This window comes from Macrotis lagotis, chromosome 1 (genome assembly GCF_037893015.1).
Source record: "Macrotis lagotis isolate mMagLag1 chromosome 1, bilby.v1.9.chrom.fasta, whole genome shotgun sequence".
NCBI lineage: Eukaryota > Metazoa > Chordata > Mammalia > Peramelemorphia > Peramelidae > Macrotis > Macrotis lagotis.
This window is the reverse complement of record NC_133658.1, coordinates 278784112-278802413: the sequence shown is the minus strand read 5'-3', so window position 1 is coordinate 278802413 and position 18302 is coordinate 278784112. Positions and strand designations below refer to the sequence as shown.

The window sequence follows — 18302 nt, the reverse complement described above, 5'->3', positions numbered from 1 at the left end:
CATGTTGAGGTTGCCTTGTTTAAAATGATGGCTATGTGTAAAGTAACATGCGTAAAGATGGATGTGCTACCTAGTCTGAATAAGTCCTTGGGCACCCATGTCAATAGTAGGCAAGCCTTGCTACCTCCCAGGAATGATCAAATCCTTAGGTATATATACACTTTTAGAACCTGGTTTCTTAAATGAGGTAGGGTAATAATTTTGAGTATCTATACTTCATGCAGAGCCTACTCCCTCTGTAGAGACACCAGCAAAAGTCCAGAGTGTTGAAGATTTTGTTCCTGAAGACAGCCTGGATAGGAGCTTCCTAGAAGATACAAATCTGAAGGATGAGAAGAAAATCAAAACAAAAGTTGAACATGAAAGTGACAGGTAAGAGATATTAGATTAACCAGACTTCTAATTACATTCTAGTCTAGATGTAAAAGTTTCATCAAGTTTAAAAGCTCTAGTTATTTGAGATGTATTCCATATTCTCATATAGGTGCCATTTGTCTGCCTTCGTTTCCTTCTTGAGTTTTCTTATTACTCATTTGGGAGTAAAAAAGCTTCCTGTTTTTCTCCCAAGTGTTTCTCCAGCATGTGAGTTCTACAAGTGTCAACAGTTACATTAGCAAGCTGAGTTTCTAAGAAAAAGAGCTGCCTTTAAAGAATTTAATTATTAAATTCTTAACTAGTCAGAAGGGAAAGAGCAAGGATGCTGACTGTTTTACATCTAATTTCTCTATAAAGTGGATCCTGATATTTAGAATTCAAGAAGGACTTGAGCCAAATTGATATAAAACTGGGAAGAACATTAAACTTAGGCAGGATAGTGCTAGGGGAATATATGCTATCAGATTTTGGCATGTTGAAGAGTACCATTAAGTGGGAGTCCCATATTTAAGTATCTCTAAAGGTTTTGGCATCAAATCTTTTTTTTTAAGTCATTTATTTATTTAATTGTTTTGGATTTTATGGTTTTTCCCCTAATCTTGTTTCCCTCCCCCTACCCACCACAGAAGGCAGTCTGTTGGTCTTTACTAAAGTTGCTTCCATGGTATATGTTGATCTAAGTTGAATGTATTGAGAGAGAAATCATATCCTTAAGGGGGAAAAAAAAATAAAGTATAAGAGATAGCAAAATGTTGTTAGGGTGTACAATGTTCTTCTGGTTCTGCTATCTTGCTCAGCATGGCAACAATTCTTAGTGCCTAACAGGCACTTACTCACCTAGGACAGATTTGCCAAATATGCCAGCACAAGGATTTCAAAGTGGTGACCCAACTTCCAGACACTGTGTTTCCCATTTATCATAGAATATGAGAGGTTTTTTTTTTAAAAAAATACATTGAGCAATTATTCAGAATTGAAAAGGACTTGTACTTTATTCTTGGAGAGAGGAGAAAAGAATTTTTAAAACAAAAAAAATTTTGAGGAAAAACATTAGACAGCCTTAGAGAAATCAGATAACCATAAATCTTTTTAATTCAGTAAATGTCACTGAGCCATAATAATGATGAGAAGGGAGAGATTCTTAAGCTATATGAAAACATGTATTCACATTTCACTTAAGGCAGTTAATAACTTTTTTCCCTGGGTCAGTGCATATTTCGAAGCAGGGTTAGGGGAGCATTGATTGTGTCCATTTCATAAAATCACTGAGGTTAAGGCAAGTGGTTCTTGAGAGGTTTTTAAATCTCTAAATGCTCCCCTAGGGCACTGAAAAGTACTTAACATCAGTAACTCTTGGTAGAATATAGAAGAAATTTTATTTTTTAGTCCTAGTTTCTACAGATCATTCTACCATAATGCAATATATACAGTTCTGAAAGTCACTGTAATATGTTAACATATGCAATAAAAAAAACCACAGAGCTTAGAGGCACAAAACTTAAAAACTTCATTAGTGACACATTAAAAAAAAAAAGATGGGAATGGAATAAATAGCAACAGTTTAATACATGTTAAATAATTAAGAATTACATAAATAGGGGCTATGTTAGTAACTTCAGGGGGCAGTCTGTAGCTCTGAACCTCAGGGCTAGAATCCATTCAAATGGTTGAGGGGTGAGGAGTGAGGAGCCTTTCTCTGCCAATGCTCCTATCATACTGGAAGATAATACAGTAACTATGACACTTTATCTTTTTTTTTTTTTGTTAGGTTTTTGCAAGGCAATGGGGTTCAGTGGCTTGCCTAAGGCCACACAGCTAGATAATTATTAAGTGTCTGAGGCCGGATTTGAACACCAGGGCTGGTGCTATCCACTGCACCACCTAGCCGCCCTTTATGGCACTTTATCTTGACATAAACCTGAAGTTTGCTTGCAGAATATCAGGTTTTTAATTTGTAAATTATTGTGAAGTGACTCCATTTTCTGCATTTTAGAAGTTTCTCAAGGAAGAAATTACTCAAGGAAACTCAAAATTTGAGTTAGATTCAAAATGTTTCCTAATATATATCAATCAAGCTGGAACAAATTCTCATTTTTCAAATGGATAGTAAATGAAGCAAGAAAAAATTGCTATTTGAGAATTGCTCTGTGCTCTACTTGTTAGAGCTTCCTCTAATATTTGTGTCCTCTGTGCAGTGATGGGGAAGCCACTGAGGGAAACCCCATGGTAGCTGGTTTTCAAGATGACCTGGACCTTGAAGACAAGCCATCCTGTAAGTCCTCCTTACCAGCAGGCCCCATCCCAAGTAGAAACATAACCCTTTCCAGTGAGGATGAAGCTGATGAGGTGTCAGATTGCCCTCAAGTCACTGGTCTGACCACCCAAGAGAATTTGGAACCTGAAACAAAATGGTGAGTATAACATCAAGATTGTCTTTCTCGTATGTGTCAGGGTACTCAAAGAGGTGAAGAAGAGTAATTTAATCCAAAAAAAAAATTTTTTTTTTCCCTAAACTCTCCTGTATTAGACCATTGTAGATCATGAGTATGAAGACAAAGTTTAGATGCAGGACATGACCTATCTCATATGGAGCTTTAAGAGATATAGGATGACGTGACATACTTAAAGTAACAATTAAGAGCATCAAATATCTAAGGATCTCAGCAGCCACCAGTGATTTCATCAGCATGGAGAATTCCTATAGGCTTCTTAAAATTTATTCAATAAAGGGGCGGCTAGGTGGCATAGTGGATAAAGCACCGGCCCTGGAGTCAGGAGTACCTGGGTTCAAATCCGGTCTTAGACACTTAATAATTACCTAGCTGTGTGGCCTTGGGCAAGCCACTTAACCCTGTTTGCCTTGCAAAAACCTAAAAAATATATATATATATTATTCAATAAGTCCTAAGGTGGAAACTGTTTAAGGCTCTGAGAGGTTAGATGACTTGCCCAGGAGTTCACAGCTAATAAATATCAGGGGTAAAATTTGTACCCCAGGTCTTCTTTATTCCCCAAGTTCAGCAGCACTCCATTCAGTACATCAGTCTGTCACTGGGTATTCAGATAAGTATAATGTGATACAGGATGAAATATGTGTATGAAGATAAAGAATGGGTTTTGTTTGAGTGACAACAAGTATATTCTTGCTATTGTGTTATATCCAAGGTTTTGTGTATATTCCTTGTATACAAGGTTGTATATAGCCTTGCTCTAACGAACAGTATATTTTATCATTTCCCTCTCTGGCGAGGCAAGTGTATTTACAAGCAGCTGAAGTTCTACCATATATCAAACATAGGATTAGAGACCTCTTTGCCAATTGCAAGGTTTAAAGTTTGCTCACCATTTTCTTCATTCTTTTTTAAGGTCTTCCAGAAATTCCTTGAAACCACAAAGTGAAGCAACTTCCACCAAAGCCACTGACCTTAAACTTCAAGTTAGTTTACCTACTCGTTCAGGACCCGAAAAGTGCAGTAGTTCGAAACCTACTTCTGAAGCCCTACTTGGCACTGATGCCCAGGCACCCAAAACTGTTTCTCGGAACAAGGATTCCACTTCTAAATTCAGAGAGGGGAAAGATGAGAAACGAGAGTCCTCAGAGAGTGATCCAGAGGGACCCATTGCTGCTCAAATGCTATCCTTTGTCATGGATGATCCTGATTTTGAGAGTGAAGAGTCTGATACTCAGAAGAAAGTGGTAATGAGAAAAGCCTTTTTCTTACTCCCTTTGCTTGTGTTGCACTGACTTCTCTATACTAGAATTATCTGTTCATGAGAATCTGGCCAGGGAGGTAGAATTGCAGGATCCTAGATTCTGCTTTGTCCCTCTGATTAACTCTACAATTTTGAGAAATTCCTCAGTTCTCAGTCTTACCATTATCAAATGTGAATTTATTATTCCTGCTTATCAGAACCTAATCCAGAAAGGCTGTCAGGGTAATGAAAATGAAATAACAGGTGAGAAAAAAAAATGTTTGGATGAGAAAGTTTGGAAACATCATGTAAAATGCAGAGCCATATTATTACAAGGGCCGTTGTTATTTACGAGGTCAAAAGTATACTTTTTTTAAGAGAAAGATGTGTGTGAAATACAGTGATAGTTATCATGGGAGGCTAGAAGTCTGTCAACGTGGTCTAGATCACTAGCTCAGATTTTAGCTAGGATTTTTTTTTAAACCTAATTCCCTTTTAATCTTCAGAGAAGTATACTTTTTGGAGGTGGTTCAAAATATTTACTATTCAGCAACATGTGTCAGTAGAACAGACTTCACTTCAATTCCAGCCTGTCAGGACATCATCCTTGAAGTAAGTTTGAGACATTTGTCCTATTGAGAAAAATCTGCTAAATTACCTCAACCATAAGTCATCTTTAAACTAAAAAGAAGTCCAATAGAAAATGTAAAATTAAATGTGTGTGTCCCGTTCCCACACCCCACTACATTTGTTTCATCTTCTATTTCCCTGTCTACCTTGCCCCAGAAGTCACCTCGTGGAGTAAGCAGTGGGAATCACTGTATCCCTGGGCCCCTGAGGGAGTATCAAAGCCTCAGACAGAGTCCAACCTTGGCCATGTACTATCCTGGATCACCCTCAAGGTTCTCCAGTGGAATTCTCAGGCATCTGTATTAACAGGAGGAAGGAGAGAATTATAAAGCAATAGGAAGACTTCACTACAGCAGTGGGCCCTCCAGGCTGAAATCAAGGAGAAGCTTTCAGAGTCATGTCTCCCTTCTGCAGCTTAGAAAGAAAGGAATTCTACTGGGATATGTCTGGCCCTAGGCCATTCTAAAATCTAAGTTGATTACATGACAAGCACCAAGGCTCTTCCTTCATATACCCTATAACTGTAGGAAGCTGCAGAGACATTCCTCAGTTCTTCCTTCTTCTCTAACTCCTTTCTCATCTTTGTAAAAGCAGAAAAGTTTAATTGACCTGAGTGACACCCAGGTCCTAATTGGTTTTTGTTTTGTTTTGTTTTTAGGTTTTTTTTGTAAGGCAATGGGGTTAAGTGGCTTGCCCAAGGCCATTCAGCTAGGTAATTATTAAGTGTCTGAGGCTGAATTTGAACTCAGGTACTCTTGACTCCAGAGCCAGTGCTCTATCCACTGCGCCACCTAGATGCCCCAAGATCATATTTTTTAAAGTCAAATCTCCCATTGTTCAAAAGAGGGAAAATTGTTGCGAATCCCCATATTCCTGCTCTGGCATCCGAGGAATCTTACAGGGATGATTGGTGAGAAAACCATTGAGCCTAGGGGAATCTTATTATTCTGAAAACTCATGGAAGAATTAAACTGAAACTCTCATACTGCTTTCCTTATAAAACCTTTGTTTTATTCAAAAAAACCTCTAATGTTTCAGTAGTATCACGTAGCTTATTGATTTCAGGGGGCTAACCATGTGAAGAAATGCTTGATCATATAGGCAAGATCACATTCAGAAGTTCCACATGAAGATGATACTTGCTTCACAAAAGTAAATAAGTGTCCATTTGGAAATACTTAAGATCTTAGACCATTTACCAGCATAAGTTCCAAATAGGTAATGAGTTATACCATAAGCAGATTAGAAGACCATGGAAATTATATGTCAGATCTGGTTAAGTGCAGGTAAAGTATACAATTTTAATTACATAAAATTAAAAAGCTATTTTGCATATATATACAACCAATGCAATTAGAGGAGCAAGTCTCTCTGATAAAGGTCTTACCTCTAAACTTTGTAGGGAACTGAATTAAATACATAAGAATAAGAACTATTCCCCACTTGATAGATGGTCAAAAGATATGCATAAGTTGTTTTCAAAAAAAGAAGTCCATGCTATCAATAGCCATATTGAAAAAATGCTCTAAATCACTAATAATTAGGAAAATGTTGATTAATAATTTTTGAGGTATCACTTCAAACCCATCAGATTGGCCAAGTTGATAAAAATGGTTGAAAATAGCAAATGCTGGAGATGCTATAGGAAAACATTGGTAAACATTCACCATTGGTAAAGCCATGAAATGGTTATTCTGGAAAAATAATTTGGAACTATACCCAAAAAGCTTATGCATACCCTTTCACCCAGTAATCATGCTATTAAATCCATATCCCAAAGCAATCAAAGAAAAAGGAAAAAAACCATAGATATAAAAATATTTTCTAACAAATATTTATTTGGAGGTTGCAAAGAACTGGAAATAACAGAGGTACTCATCAATTGGGAAATGACTGAACAAGTTATGATGTATGATTGTGATGGAGTACTATTGTTCAATAAGAAATGATGAAGTGGGGATAGCTAGGTGGCACAATGGATAGAGCATCAACCCTGGAGTCAAATCCAGCCTCGGACACTTAATAATTACCTAGCCATGTGGCCTTGGGCAAGCCCTTAACCCCATTGCCTTTAAAAAAAACCCTAAAAAATAAAAGGATGAAGTGAATGGTTTCAAAACTCATGTAAAGTGAAGTGAAGAAAACCTGGAGAATAATTTATACAGTAATAGCAGTATTGTAAAGATAATCTTTGACTTTGAAAGACTTGAGAATGCTGATCAACACTGGTCAACTGGATTTTCAGAGGACTCATGAACTATTCTGTCTATCTATTTTCTTTTTTTTATTTTGACATGACTACTGTGGGCATTTTTGTGCTGCTTTGTTTTTCTTGCCTTCTCAATAGATGGGAGGTGAGGGAAAGAATTCAGTTTTAGAAACATTGAAGTCAGACCTCAAAAGATCATGCCCATAAAATGATTAGAATTTACAAAGGACTTTTACACAACAATCTTTCATCCTTAGTACAGGGTTATAATCCCTCTTATGCAGATGCAAAAACTTAGTCTTAGAGGAAAGTAGCTCACCTGCATACTCACATCTCTGCAATGACTCAAGTCCAGGTGTGCTGCTCCATACCCTATATGTTCTTTCCATTAAACTCTAGATTTCAGGGAACAGCCTTATTATTCTTGCCACATCCAAAAAGCTACCATCCTACTTGCATACTGAGGACATTAAAAATTGTTGGATATGTGAAGAAATGGGATTGTGGATATATAGGTTCTCTACTTTATGGATTAGGAAATAGGCCAGAGGGAATTAAGTTACTTTCTCATAATGACTCAGGTAATTAAGTAACAGTACCAGGATTTGAATCAAAATCTTCTAGCTCCAGATTGAATACTCTTTCCAACATGGTAGGTCTTGTCTTTCACTGTCTGTGATTATATGCACTCTTAAGAGTAATATGGAAAGAATGTTGAATCCTGCCTCTTGAAACCATCTTTGTGATTGTGGGTTTGTCTCAGCCTCTCCAAGTTCAGTATCCTTATTTGCAAAATAGGGATAGGAATATCTGTAGTACTTTTGAGTCATACAGTAATACAGTGAGTAAGGTAATGTATGTAAAGTACTTTACAAATCTTAAATCACTTTATAAATATAACTTGAAGGTAATGGTCACAGGAAGTTGTGATTTTGAACCTAACAACTTTTATTGGAGAAAATGATTTTCGATCTATGTTTGATTCTTCTTATAATACACATACTCTGTCTTCTCATCAGGAAGAGTTTCCAGTGAGAGAGGACCTCTCAGATGTTACAGATGAAGACATTCCTCCTGCAAAGCTCCCCCAACCCATTAAGCCTACAATTCACTCCTTTAAAATGAAAAATGACTCCGATCTCTTTGGTTTGGGCCTGGAAGAGACTGGGCCTAAAGAAAGCAGTGATGAAGGTAAAGTGATTAGCCATATAGTAAATCATTTCTCACCAAAGCCAGGCTGCGCTACTGGGCAGTGTTTCAGAAAAATTGATTAGTGGACAGAACATCTCATATTTGTCTAACATATATGGCTGTGATACTGTTCTGGTGCCATTCTCTTGACTTCAGCTTCCTAGAAAATTTCAGGAACTATTTACCATTGCAGTATTTAAAATTTTGGAAGTTGTGTGACTTTTATGTTACTTTTCTAAGGCAATGGAGGTTCTATTATACATTTTTCATTTAGTATTATACTTTTTTTGGAAAAACAGAAGGATTAGAAAAGGAAGGGAAAAAAAGACCTGTAGCCTCTGTAGAAAACCCTTATTGCTTCCCAGTAGCCAAGTCTAAGAGCATATTTCCCTCTTCCTATAATTCTATATTGGTATATCTGAACTAGTGTCACAGGACTATCTCTAAAAAGGGCAGCTATCTTCTTCCTGGTTTGTCTTATTTCTGTCATTTAGGATTTATTGTAATGCTAACACAGCTAAGAAGCTTGGGGCTTCATTCATTCTAGACTAGCATGCATTTCTTAATAAAATGGCTGTTGAAACATTTATTCAACCTTGAATGTGGTAGACTGCTTACTAATTGGCTGTGGGTTATTTATCTTTTAGTAAGACTGTTTTTGTTATATTACTGTATTGGGTTTTTTAAAAGCATCTGGGTCAGTGCACCAGACCATGACCTGCTCTTATTACAGATTCAACATCTGAACCAACTACTTATCAAAAGTTCAACAAGTTTTATAGAGTACAGTGATAGGATCAGTGTTAGCATCAGGTGGAAATTCCTTCTCCATTAGATATACTTCATCACTAATGGGTCCTTCATGTCATCCTTTGGCATATGTCCAGAATAGAAATGCCAAGCTGGATTGAGACAGACCTCAGGCACCAGGGCTTACTTTCTGAGGGACCTGAAGAAAGTTATTGAGCCTTTTCTTCTACAGATTTTCCCTATGAGGTAAGACATTATGAGGCTGAATCAACCAACCAACAAAGTTTTATTGTTTGCATAGCCCTGTGCAAAAATGGAAAGGTGGAGACATTCTCAATATTTTCTACCTTTGAGGATCATTGGATCCTAGATTTTGAGCAGGAAAAAGAATTTAGAGTTCATTAGTCTAGTGTCTCATTTTACAGATGGGGAAACTGGCTCAAAATAAGTGGGCCATGGTCACACAGTAGTAATTGGTGAAGCTAGAATTCAAATCCTTGTCTTCTGACTCTAGATACAACACTTTCTGCTCCACCACATTGACTGGGTGAAGTAGTGAATAATTAAACAAAATTAGGGCTCCCCAATGTGCCAAAAGCATGTGAAACTCAGTTGTTCTGTATTATACCATACAAATATTTACAAATGGTGATTGGATTTCTAAGCCAATCTACAAAACCTATTTGACCTATAATGTACTGAATTATAGTTAATATTTTAGCTTCATAGTGGGTTGACTTTCTTCTCCAGATGATATGGGAGCATGAATTTCCCTGTCCTTGCAGTAGGAGAGGAAACTTGTGCAATAATCATTGTAGTTTCCCAGGAACTTGCTCTAGCCAGATGAGTACAGCATTCATAAACTGGGTGGTGATATCTCAGGGACTGAAAATTGTATTTGAAAATTAATAGATCACTAAAAGTTGTAAGAATCAGAGAATATTTTGTGGAAAATAAAGGTTCTCCTGAATTCATGATTAAACTGGAAAGAGAAAAGGCTTTCTGTACAGCAAAACATCCAGGCAGGGATGTGAACATGATTTCGGGAGATGTGCAATCTGAAATGAATTTAACTGAATTACATATTTTTCCAATGCAAGGATTCTCCAAACAGGTACAGGCTATTGACTGAGCCACTGAATTGAAGCTCTTAGACAAGTTGTGGAGTAAGAAAAACACCTAATAGTATATCTGGATTTCCTTGCTGCAGATAGAAACCTTTGTGTAGATGTTTCTTCTGGAGCATCTTAGAATTACAGCTATATTTCGGTATATATAGAAAAGCTTAATAAATGGGTTGAGCCCTTCATTTTACTCATTGGAAACTAAGACTTTCTCTTCCCTTGTACCTCCAAGGCTAATAATCTGGGAAACTCTTCCTAAAAGGTGGGGACATTACTCCAGAGCCAGTGTCAGCAGAAAATGGAATCTGCCTGGCAGTTTGCAACTTTCTCTGGTAATAAAAGTTCTAGAATGATAAACATTTCCTATTTCTTCTTGCAGATAAAGAAAGCAAACTCCCCTCTAAGGAGAAGAAGAAAAAGAAGAAGAAAAGCAAAGAGGTACCCACTCTATCGTGGACCAACGAGGGTTGGGAGGACATACTATTATGACTAGAATTGGGGAAAATTCTTTTGAGCTTTCTGAGAAATGAGGTCTCCAGTGAGCTTGGAACTGAGCATGTTCCTGTTTCTGTCTTTAACATCAATTAAATGATTACAGTCTTGGCCTTCTCGTCCTGATCTGATGTTGCACCTGAACATGACAACGGGAGATCTGCAATTCCAAACCAGAAAAACCTGGCTCTACTATTTCTTAAATTGATTTCAGAATGATACTGTCCCCTCCTGAGGGGAGAGGGGATACTGAGAGTCATGGGCAAGCAGTTCCTACCTGAATGACCATCCAGGAAATTGCCTTCTCTTTGCAGTGGTTTTTCCCTTTTCCTTTACCCCCTTCCCTAGGCAAGAGCTAAACCACCCCAAGTCTTTTCATGTCCCATTCAGGTAAAGTTTTAGAAGTAAAATAGTTAAAACAATCCCCTGCTCCTCATGTATTCTGTCTTTTGTCAAGTCATATCCTGTTCACCTTACACCATTTCTCCTCTCCACTCTCACATACCAATCTAGTGCAGACTTCCAGGGTCTTCTCACACCTTGACTCTTTAAGTAACTTTCTCATTGATTACCCCACTTGAGGTGTCTATCTCTGTAATGCCAAGATGATCAGCCCTGAACATGTGTCACTCACGTGCCCACACCTTCAAAACTAGTGGCTTGGAGCGACTAGGTGGCGCATTGAGGGGTGGCTAGGTGGCACGGTGGATAGAGCAACAGCCTTGGAGTCAGGAGTACCTGGGTTCAAATCTGACCTCAGACACTTAATAATTACCTAGCTGTGTGGCCTTGGGCAAGCCACTTAACCCCATTGCCTTGAAAAAAATCTTAAAAAAAAAAACTAGTGGCTCAGGGGTGGCTAGGTGGCACAGTGGATAGAGCACTGACCCTGGAGTCAGGAGTACCGGAGTTCATATCTGGTCTCACACACTTAATAATTACCTAGCTGTGTGGCCTTGGACAAGCCACTTAACCCCATTTGCAAAAACCTAAAAAAACTAGTGGCTCCCTTTTATATCAAAAATCAAATATAAAATCATTTGTTTAGCACAGAAAGCCCATTTATACCCTGACTTCTTCCTGCCTTTCCTGGTCTACTTGTTTCTTACTCTAGCTCCGGACTCTAGGCCTTGTCACCAGTTCTCCCCCTTGCTTAGAATGCTCTTCCTCCTTAACTCTACTTCCTTAGTTTATGAGATTTCCTTCAAAATTTAAATCAGATACCACTCCCTAAGCCTTTTTCCATTGAGTCTGAGATGTTGGTGATACGTCCTACTTAAGATACTCAAAACAGTTCAGAGATAGAAATATAGAACTGGAAATGTTTTCCTAAAAATGATAATTGAACTTGAGTTCGCCAAGGAAGGAAAGGATTCGGGTCACCTTAGAAAACTGTATGAGTAGGTGTACTAGAAAAAACTAGTTAAAGAGGCAGGAAATCCAGAGAAAATAATGTCACAAAAACCTATCCAGAAGAGGGAGATAAACCAAAGACTGCAAGAATGTCTTAAGGAATGAAGACAGAGAAAAGCTGTCAGATTTAGCATTTAAGAGAGCAACTGGCACTTGGTAACTCTGGAAAGAACTTTTCATTTAAGTCAGGGCTGTCCAAAATGCAGCCCAAGTGTGATTTTTGCTTCATTTCAGTAAAGTTCTTTCTCAAGAACTCCAGTCACAAAAGAGAAGATACAAATCAATAACTAGTGGGAACAGTCAATTTTTAAGAATGGGGGAGACATGAGTGGATTTGTAGCAATACAGAAGCAGTCAATTGAGTAGTCTGCCAGAGAAGATGGGTTTGGAATGCTTATAGAGGTATTTCTCACCCCTTCAGTAGAAATGAAGGTAAAAGAGAGTGGTAATGAATGCAGAGGAAAGAAAAGATGAATTGTGGGGAGGAGGTGTTATATATAGGAGACTTGACAAGGAAATAGCAAGGTTTGGCATAGCCAGTGTAGCGAGCAGAAAGTGAATTTAGGAGGTCCAACTAATATTTTTAACAAATTTGTGGTGGATCCAGCCCTCATGGTTTCATGATTTGCTTCAACTCCAGGCTTGTTTTTATGTGAATCAGCAAAGGTAGCATGGTAGGAGTAATTCAAAGTTGAACTTTGATAAGACATGATCAGTATAAAAATTAGTAAGGGACTTGAGTGTAGAGATAGTTGAACTGATACACCAATGGATCAAAATTGGAAGGTAGGCAACTAAACCTAATGCAAATGTCATAGCACAAGAAAGAACTCAGGGAGGAGGAACAAGTTTAGGGATTGTAAGACTAAAGGAAAGATGAAATAAAGGGTTATGATTATGTAAAAAAAATTGTAATTCATGAACATAAAAATTATGGGTGAGATATCAACTTTCTGAAGTAGATGTGTAATAAAGGTTATGGGAATCAAATAGTTTGGAGGATTAAGACAGGATAGTTAGAGGGTACATCAGGAGCATAATGTGAAGGCAAGAGTTGGGATAGGGATAAAGATGGTGAAGCCAATGGATTTCTAGTTCATTGAGCAATTGATAAGAGAATGGCTACAAGAATCTGAATTGATTCATTTGAATTGCCCTTTATAGGAGAGGCTGATGAGTGATGGTGGTCAGGGGGACAGTCTGGAAGTAGCAATGGGAAGCAAGGTGTATTCTGACTATATGTTGTGTATACACAGTTGTTTGATGTCTTGACTCCATTAGAATGCTGGAGACGGGTGCTCCTGACTCAGGGCCAGCGCTCTGTCCACTGCACCACCTAGCTGCCCCTATTTTTGGGGGGGAAGGGGGTATTATGTTTACTCTTAAACAAGAATATGTTAGTAATATATAAAAAAAACCATTTGTAGAATACTGGAGAGAGCCACCTGAAGGCAAGGGACCATATTTTTGTCTTTGTATCCTAGGTGCTTAGCTCAGTTCTTCAAAAAGAAAGTGTCTTTTACATACTTGTTGACTTTTGCAACACCAAGGCAATGATTAATCTTATGTGGCAGACCTGCAGTTTATAATTGCATAGGAAGGTAGGTATCATTTTGACTTTTCTAGAAGGATCGACCCAATTTGATTTTCTCTGGGCTTTACAGGAAGGCTGCCAGACTGCTCCATTCCATCCTTGGGGTCAGCTCACTCTCAAGAATTTTTAATACATCATCTTTCTTACCTTCCAGGAGGAAGAAAAGGCTGCAAAAAAGAAAAGCAAGCACAAAAAAGTCAAGGACAAAGAAGAAGGAAAGGATGAGAAGAAAAGGAAGAAGAAGAGAAACAAGGAGAAGAATGAGGAGATTGATGAACTGGAAGCCTTCCTTGGGGGTGGGGCCATAGCCCCCAAGCAACATGGGGGTGGAGACTATGAGGAACTCTAGACTTGGGGTGCATGGGAACCCACAGACAACTTGTCATTCATCTCTGCTTCTGAGCCTTGGCAGAACAGGGGCTGCCAGGTGGTACCTGGGATGGGTCTGCCAGATGCCCCTTAGAGGCCATGAAGGTAGGAGGGTGGGGAGTTCAGTGTGTGTCCTGATAAGACATTCCAGTATGAAAGGACCAGTAAGGACCCAACTGGGTAAGAAATGGTAGTTGTGAGGCTTAGGTGAGGGGCTGGGAAAAACAAAGTTCTAACCCACTCCTCTTTCCAATAAGCCAGGCAAAAAGGAGAGAGGGGTACAGCTCCCCATTATCCCTGCCCACTTCTCCCATTCATTGCTATTTACAGGATATTCAAATTTTAACTGCTAAATAGTAGCAGTTTCAGCCCAACCAATTGTTCTCTTAACCTTGGGAGGAATCAGATTTCAGCTCTATTTTTTGTAACTTTTTTTTTCCTTAATGATACTGGCTTTTTTTCCCCATAGTCAATTCTAAGGGAAATTTTGCTGAGCTGCCTGCCATTTGGGACAGGAAAGACCCAGCAAAAGTTTATTAAGTGAGAATTTTAAGTTGTACCTTTCCCTATCTCCCATAATTCAGAAATCCATGGCATTAGGAGCTGGTGATAATGTGTTCTACAATTTGAGGCAGGGGCACATTAGAGATAGAGGTCCAAGTGAGGAAAACAGAATGGTGGTGTAATGTAAGCATCTTTTATATTAATCATTCATCCACCTTGGCTGGTTGGTGACCAGACTCCTTTTGCCCTATTGCCCCAGTAACCCTACAGTACTTCTCAGGGACATGACAAAAAGCCTTTTGAGGAACTTGCAGGAATCCCAGCCTGTTTACATTAGGAGGGGGGTGGGGGGTTTTGGAGCAAAGGAGTTGTGGAAGCAGGGAACTACTTGGTTTTTCAGGCTTCCAGAAGCATTCCACAACTAGTTCTTGTCTCCTAGTCATGAGTTGGCATATTTCAGGCCCCTGTCTCTACCTGTACCCATAATCTCTTAATGCTCCATGTTCCCTCACCCTCAAGTAAAAGGGAAAGAAAGCTATGACATCCCTAGCTACCTAGCATGATTATATGCAGGAACCAGCCCATTCCAAAGTATTGATAAGGGTAAGTAGGGTTCTCCACTGTTCCACAATGCTCTGGAACCCCAGTTCAAGGTTCAGTATTTCTCCTAGTACCCCATTCTCACAAAACTCAGAATTTACCCTTTCCTATTCCAAAGAACACGATCTTATACTTGGCTAGAGGAAATTATAATGAATCACAACTGCTTCTCTACAGCCCAGCCCTGCCCATTTTCTTTCAGGCTCCATTATCTTCAGAGTGACTGATCCATGTGGAATGGACAATTTGGAATGGGGTCTGGGATGCAATACTTTTTGGAAGGTAGTTTCTTTTCTCAGCTATGGCCAGAAGGAGGGAATTATCAGCATATGGATCAGAGAGGAAATACGTATTTCACAGGGAAGCAGGGGTATAAAAAAATTTGTGTTTTTTAAAGGTTTGTTCCCATCATGTTCTATTGGATGCTCCACTCTGATCATAAAGCGCTCTTTTACTGCTGTCTGTGTTTTCTTCCACATCCCAGCTACCACCACTTGGGGTGATCATGGAGTTAGGCTACAACTAAAAGGTGGCATTGGGAGGATTAGACAGAAAAGCAACGAGGAAGTGAATGTCCACTTGAGAACACTGCTGACCTCTTGATTTCTTAAAAGTAGGGTAAGAAACGCCCATCTCAAACAGCGTACATATATTTAGGCCACGGTAGAAATAAGGCGTCCTCTGTCCATGAACCCTCAAGTGAAGACAGTAATAAATTTTGTTCTTTAAATCTTGAATATCAATGTGAATGCTCCAGGCAGTAATAGCTAATGCCCAGACTTGGATATGAGTGTCCATTTGTAGGGAATAGCACTACTTAGTATGGATATAGATGACCTTGAATTCAAGGAGCAAGAGCACTCCCACTTTGTGTTCTGGTTGGTCCTTCGGGGCTTCCATAATTCTATTCATATTAGTGTATAAAAAAGCACTGTGCTCTCAATACTGAGAAATATGGACTGTCCAGAATTTAGAGGGTGGAAACAACACAAAGCTAAAACAAGAAATGTATAAGAGAGGGGGGTTATTACACACTGTTCTATGGCATCCTGTTGAAAACACTTTTCAGTGAATTGTGGAGTTGCAAGACTCCTGTTGCCAACCCTTGGTGATCTAATGCAATCTTGACCAAAGAAAACAAAGATTTTTAGAACCTGGGACCCCCAAAGAGCATTTAATTCAACCAACTTAGTGTCACAATTTACTTTTCTTTGTCCCAAGGTCATTTTGGGATAATCCCTAGGCTCCATTCTAGAATATGCTGCCCATTTCCCCCAGTGTTTTAGTTTCCCAGTAGGGTAGAGAGCTTATTAGTCTTTCACAAGACAGGATTTATGGACTAAACTAAAAGTTCCAAGATACTTGGCCCTATCATTCCACCCTACCAGCCATGTTTCTACTTAGACCCACAAGGGTTCAGGATGGGTCACTGCTAAAGGCTGAGAGGGGATACCTACTGCTGCAGCTTGATCCCTCTACTACTACCCTTCAAGGAGCCTTTTCCTTACTAGGGATTAGGTCAGGAGATACTTGCCCATGTTTGCCCCTCTTCCACCCATCTTCCAAAAGCCTGATGGTTCCCTGGCATCCACAACCACCCCCACAATGTTGCCATGGGAACAGTCACCAAGTAGGAGCCGTAACCCCACCTCCCTCAAGGAAGTAAGGGAAGGGGGATCAGCTATGTGCCTCAGACTTTCATAATGCACACAAACCTAAAACAACTGAAAGGGTGGGACTGAATAAGGAATGGGAACTGTTAAACCCATTAGGAAGCTTCAGACTAATAGTTGCTAAGCAACAAGTTTTCTTTCCCCTTCCCCTAATCTATTTTGGGGACCTTCCACTATAACAAGGATCCATCTCCCCTTTTGAGGGCTACTATAGGTTCTCAGTGGACATATGAAAAGGGGATATGTGATTTCCCTCTCACTTTTATTAGGATTTTTCCAGGCAATTTTGAATGCCTTGTGAAGTATCCTACCTGCCATCTTCGTATGTCAGTTTCTAGCATCCAGAGATGAGCAGATATTAAAGCCTTTCTGTCCCCAGCTATGGGAGAGAAAGTCTTCACCTTTCCCTCCAAGGCTCAGACACTTCAGTAATTTTGTATGATGGGATTAATCCAAGTGGTTTTTATAAATTTGGATTTTAGGATGCAGTAGCTGTTTCTCTGTTCTCAGGGAATCCCTAAATGTAATATGTGTGATTTGCATTACTTTATAGTGATGTCACAAGTGAGCTCATTTTTACAATGAAGTTCCAAGTCCTAATGTGTTATTTGATCATTAAATTAATCTTAACTACATATTCTGTGAAGAATACTGTGCTAGAAGTGGGAAGTGATACAAGGTCTAAATAAGACCCATTCCCCTAGTGGTCAAGGGGGAATAAGATACAAGTACAATTTATTACATGCTAAGTATGGAAAAGAGATTCAAAGTAAGTGCTGTTTGAAGTCCAAAGGGAGAAACTCTGGGGCAATTGGTAGATTATTAATTTTTAAAGATGATCTAGTCCAGTCTCATTTTACAGATGAGGACACTATTGTCTAGAGATCTTAAATTATTTGCTCATGATTTTACTAGAGACCAGCATCCTTTCCACTTCACCTCATTGCTAGGAAGTGGTAAGTGGAATGGTATGCAGGAGTTGGATTCAAGAAGTCCTGGGTTTTGAATCCCATTTCAGGCACTAACCTACTGGGTGACCCTAGGCAAGACCCTAAACCTCTCAAACTTTCGTTTGCAAAATGAGAGATAATAGCTGTAACAACAGATTTACTATGAAAACCATGTATTTATCAAATTCGGAGTAATGCAAACGTCAGGCATTATTGTTATACTTTAAGACTAGGGAAAAGACTTGAGAATGAAATGGTTCCCAAATTACCCAACTAAATGGAGAGATTGGAACTCTGTTCCTGTGTTCTGAGCAAAACATTAAAGGCTTTACTGGCTAAGGGCAAGGAGGGAATGGGGCTCCAAATGGTGATCTATTAACCTGAGCAGACACAGCAGAGACACACAAATCCCTCCTTGAAGGAGAATGGGATGGTCTTGAACAATGTGATAGGGTGTATGAGGAAGATGAGCTTGTACTAGTCCTGAAGTCAACAGAGACCTTGATCTTTACTGACAATGTTTGACAAAGCATAAAGTCATAATCTCTCTGAAATGGGGACAAAACATTTCTGTAGTACAACATGGCTATTGTGAAGGTCAAATGGTATGTATATATGTTATTTTGTAAACTTTAAAAAGCTATAAGGCCATGTATCCATTATGGAACATTTCCTCATGGACCAGATTTCCAGCTACCCTGAGGGAAGGGACACTCTGGGTGGGCTGTTGGACAC

General features: G+C 39.1%; 1 protein-coding gene across 3 annotated transcripts in view; it reads left to right on the top strand.

Moving 5' to 3' along the window:
• The window catches only part of RABL6 (RAB, member RAS oncogene family like 6), a 76665-nt gene extending 61252 nt beyond the window's left edge, over window positions 1–15413 (top strand). The window contains exons 10-16 of one of the 3 annotated variants that reach the window (XM_074210653.1): window positions 225–372; window positions 2571–2786; window positions 3742–4072; window positions 7927–8098; window positions 10352–10410; window positions 13362–13478; window positions 13626–13713. In XM_074210653.1, coding sequence (XP_074066754.1) covers window positions 225–372; window positions 2571–2786; window positions 3742–4072; window positions 7927–8098; window positions 10352–10410; window positions 13362–13466 — 1031 coding nt within the window. In that variant the 3' untranslated portion in view covers window positions 13467–13478; window positions 13626–13713. Of the gene's footprint in view, window positions 1–224; window positions 373–2570; window positions 2787–3741; window positions 4073–7926; window positions 8099–10351; window positions 10411–13361; window positions 13479–13625 lie in introns of all 3 variants that reach the window. The other 2 variants (XM_074210652.1, XM_074210654.1) reach the window with 2 other exon arrangements.
• Window positions 15414–18302: the final 2889 nt, after the last annotated feature.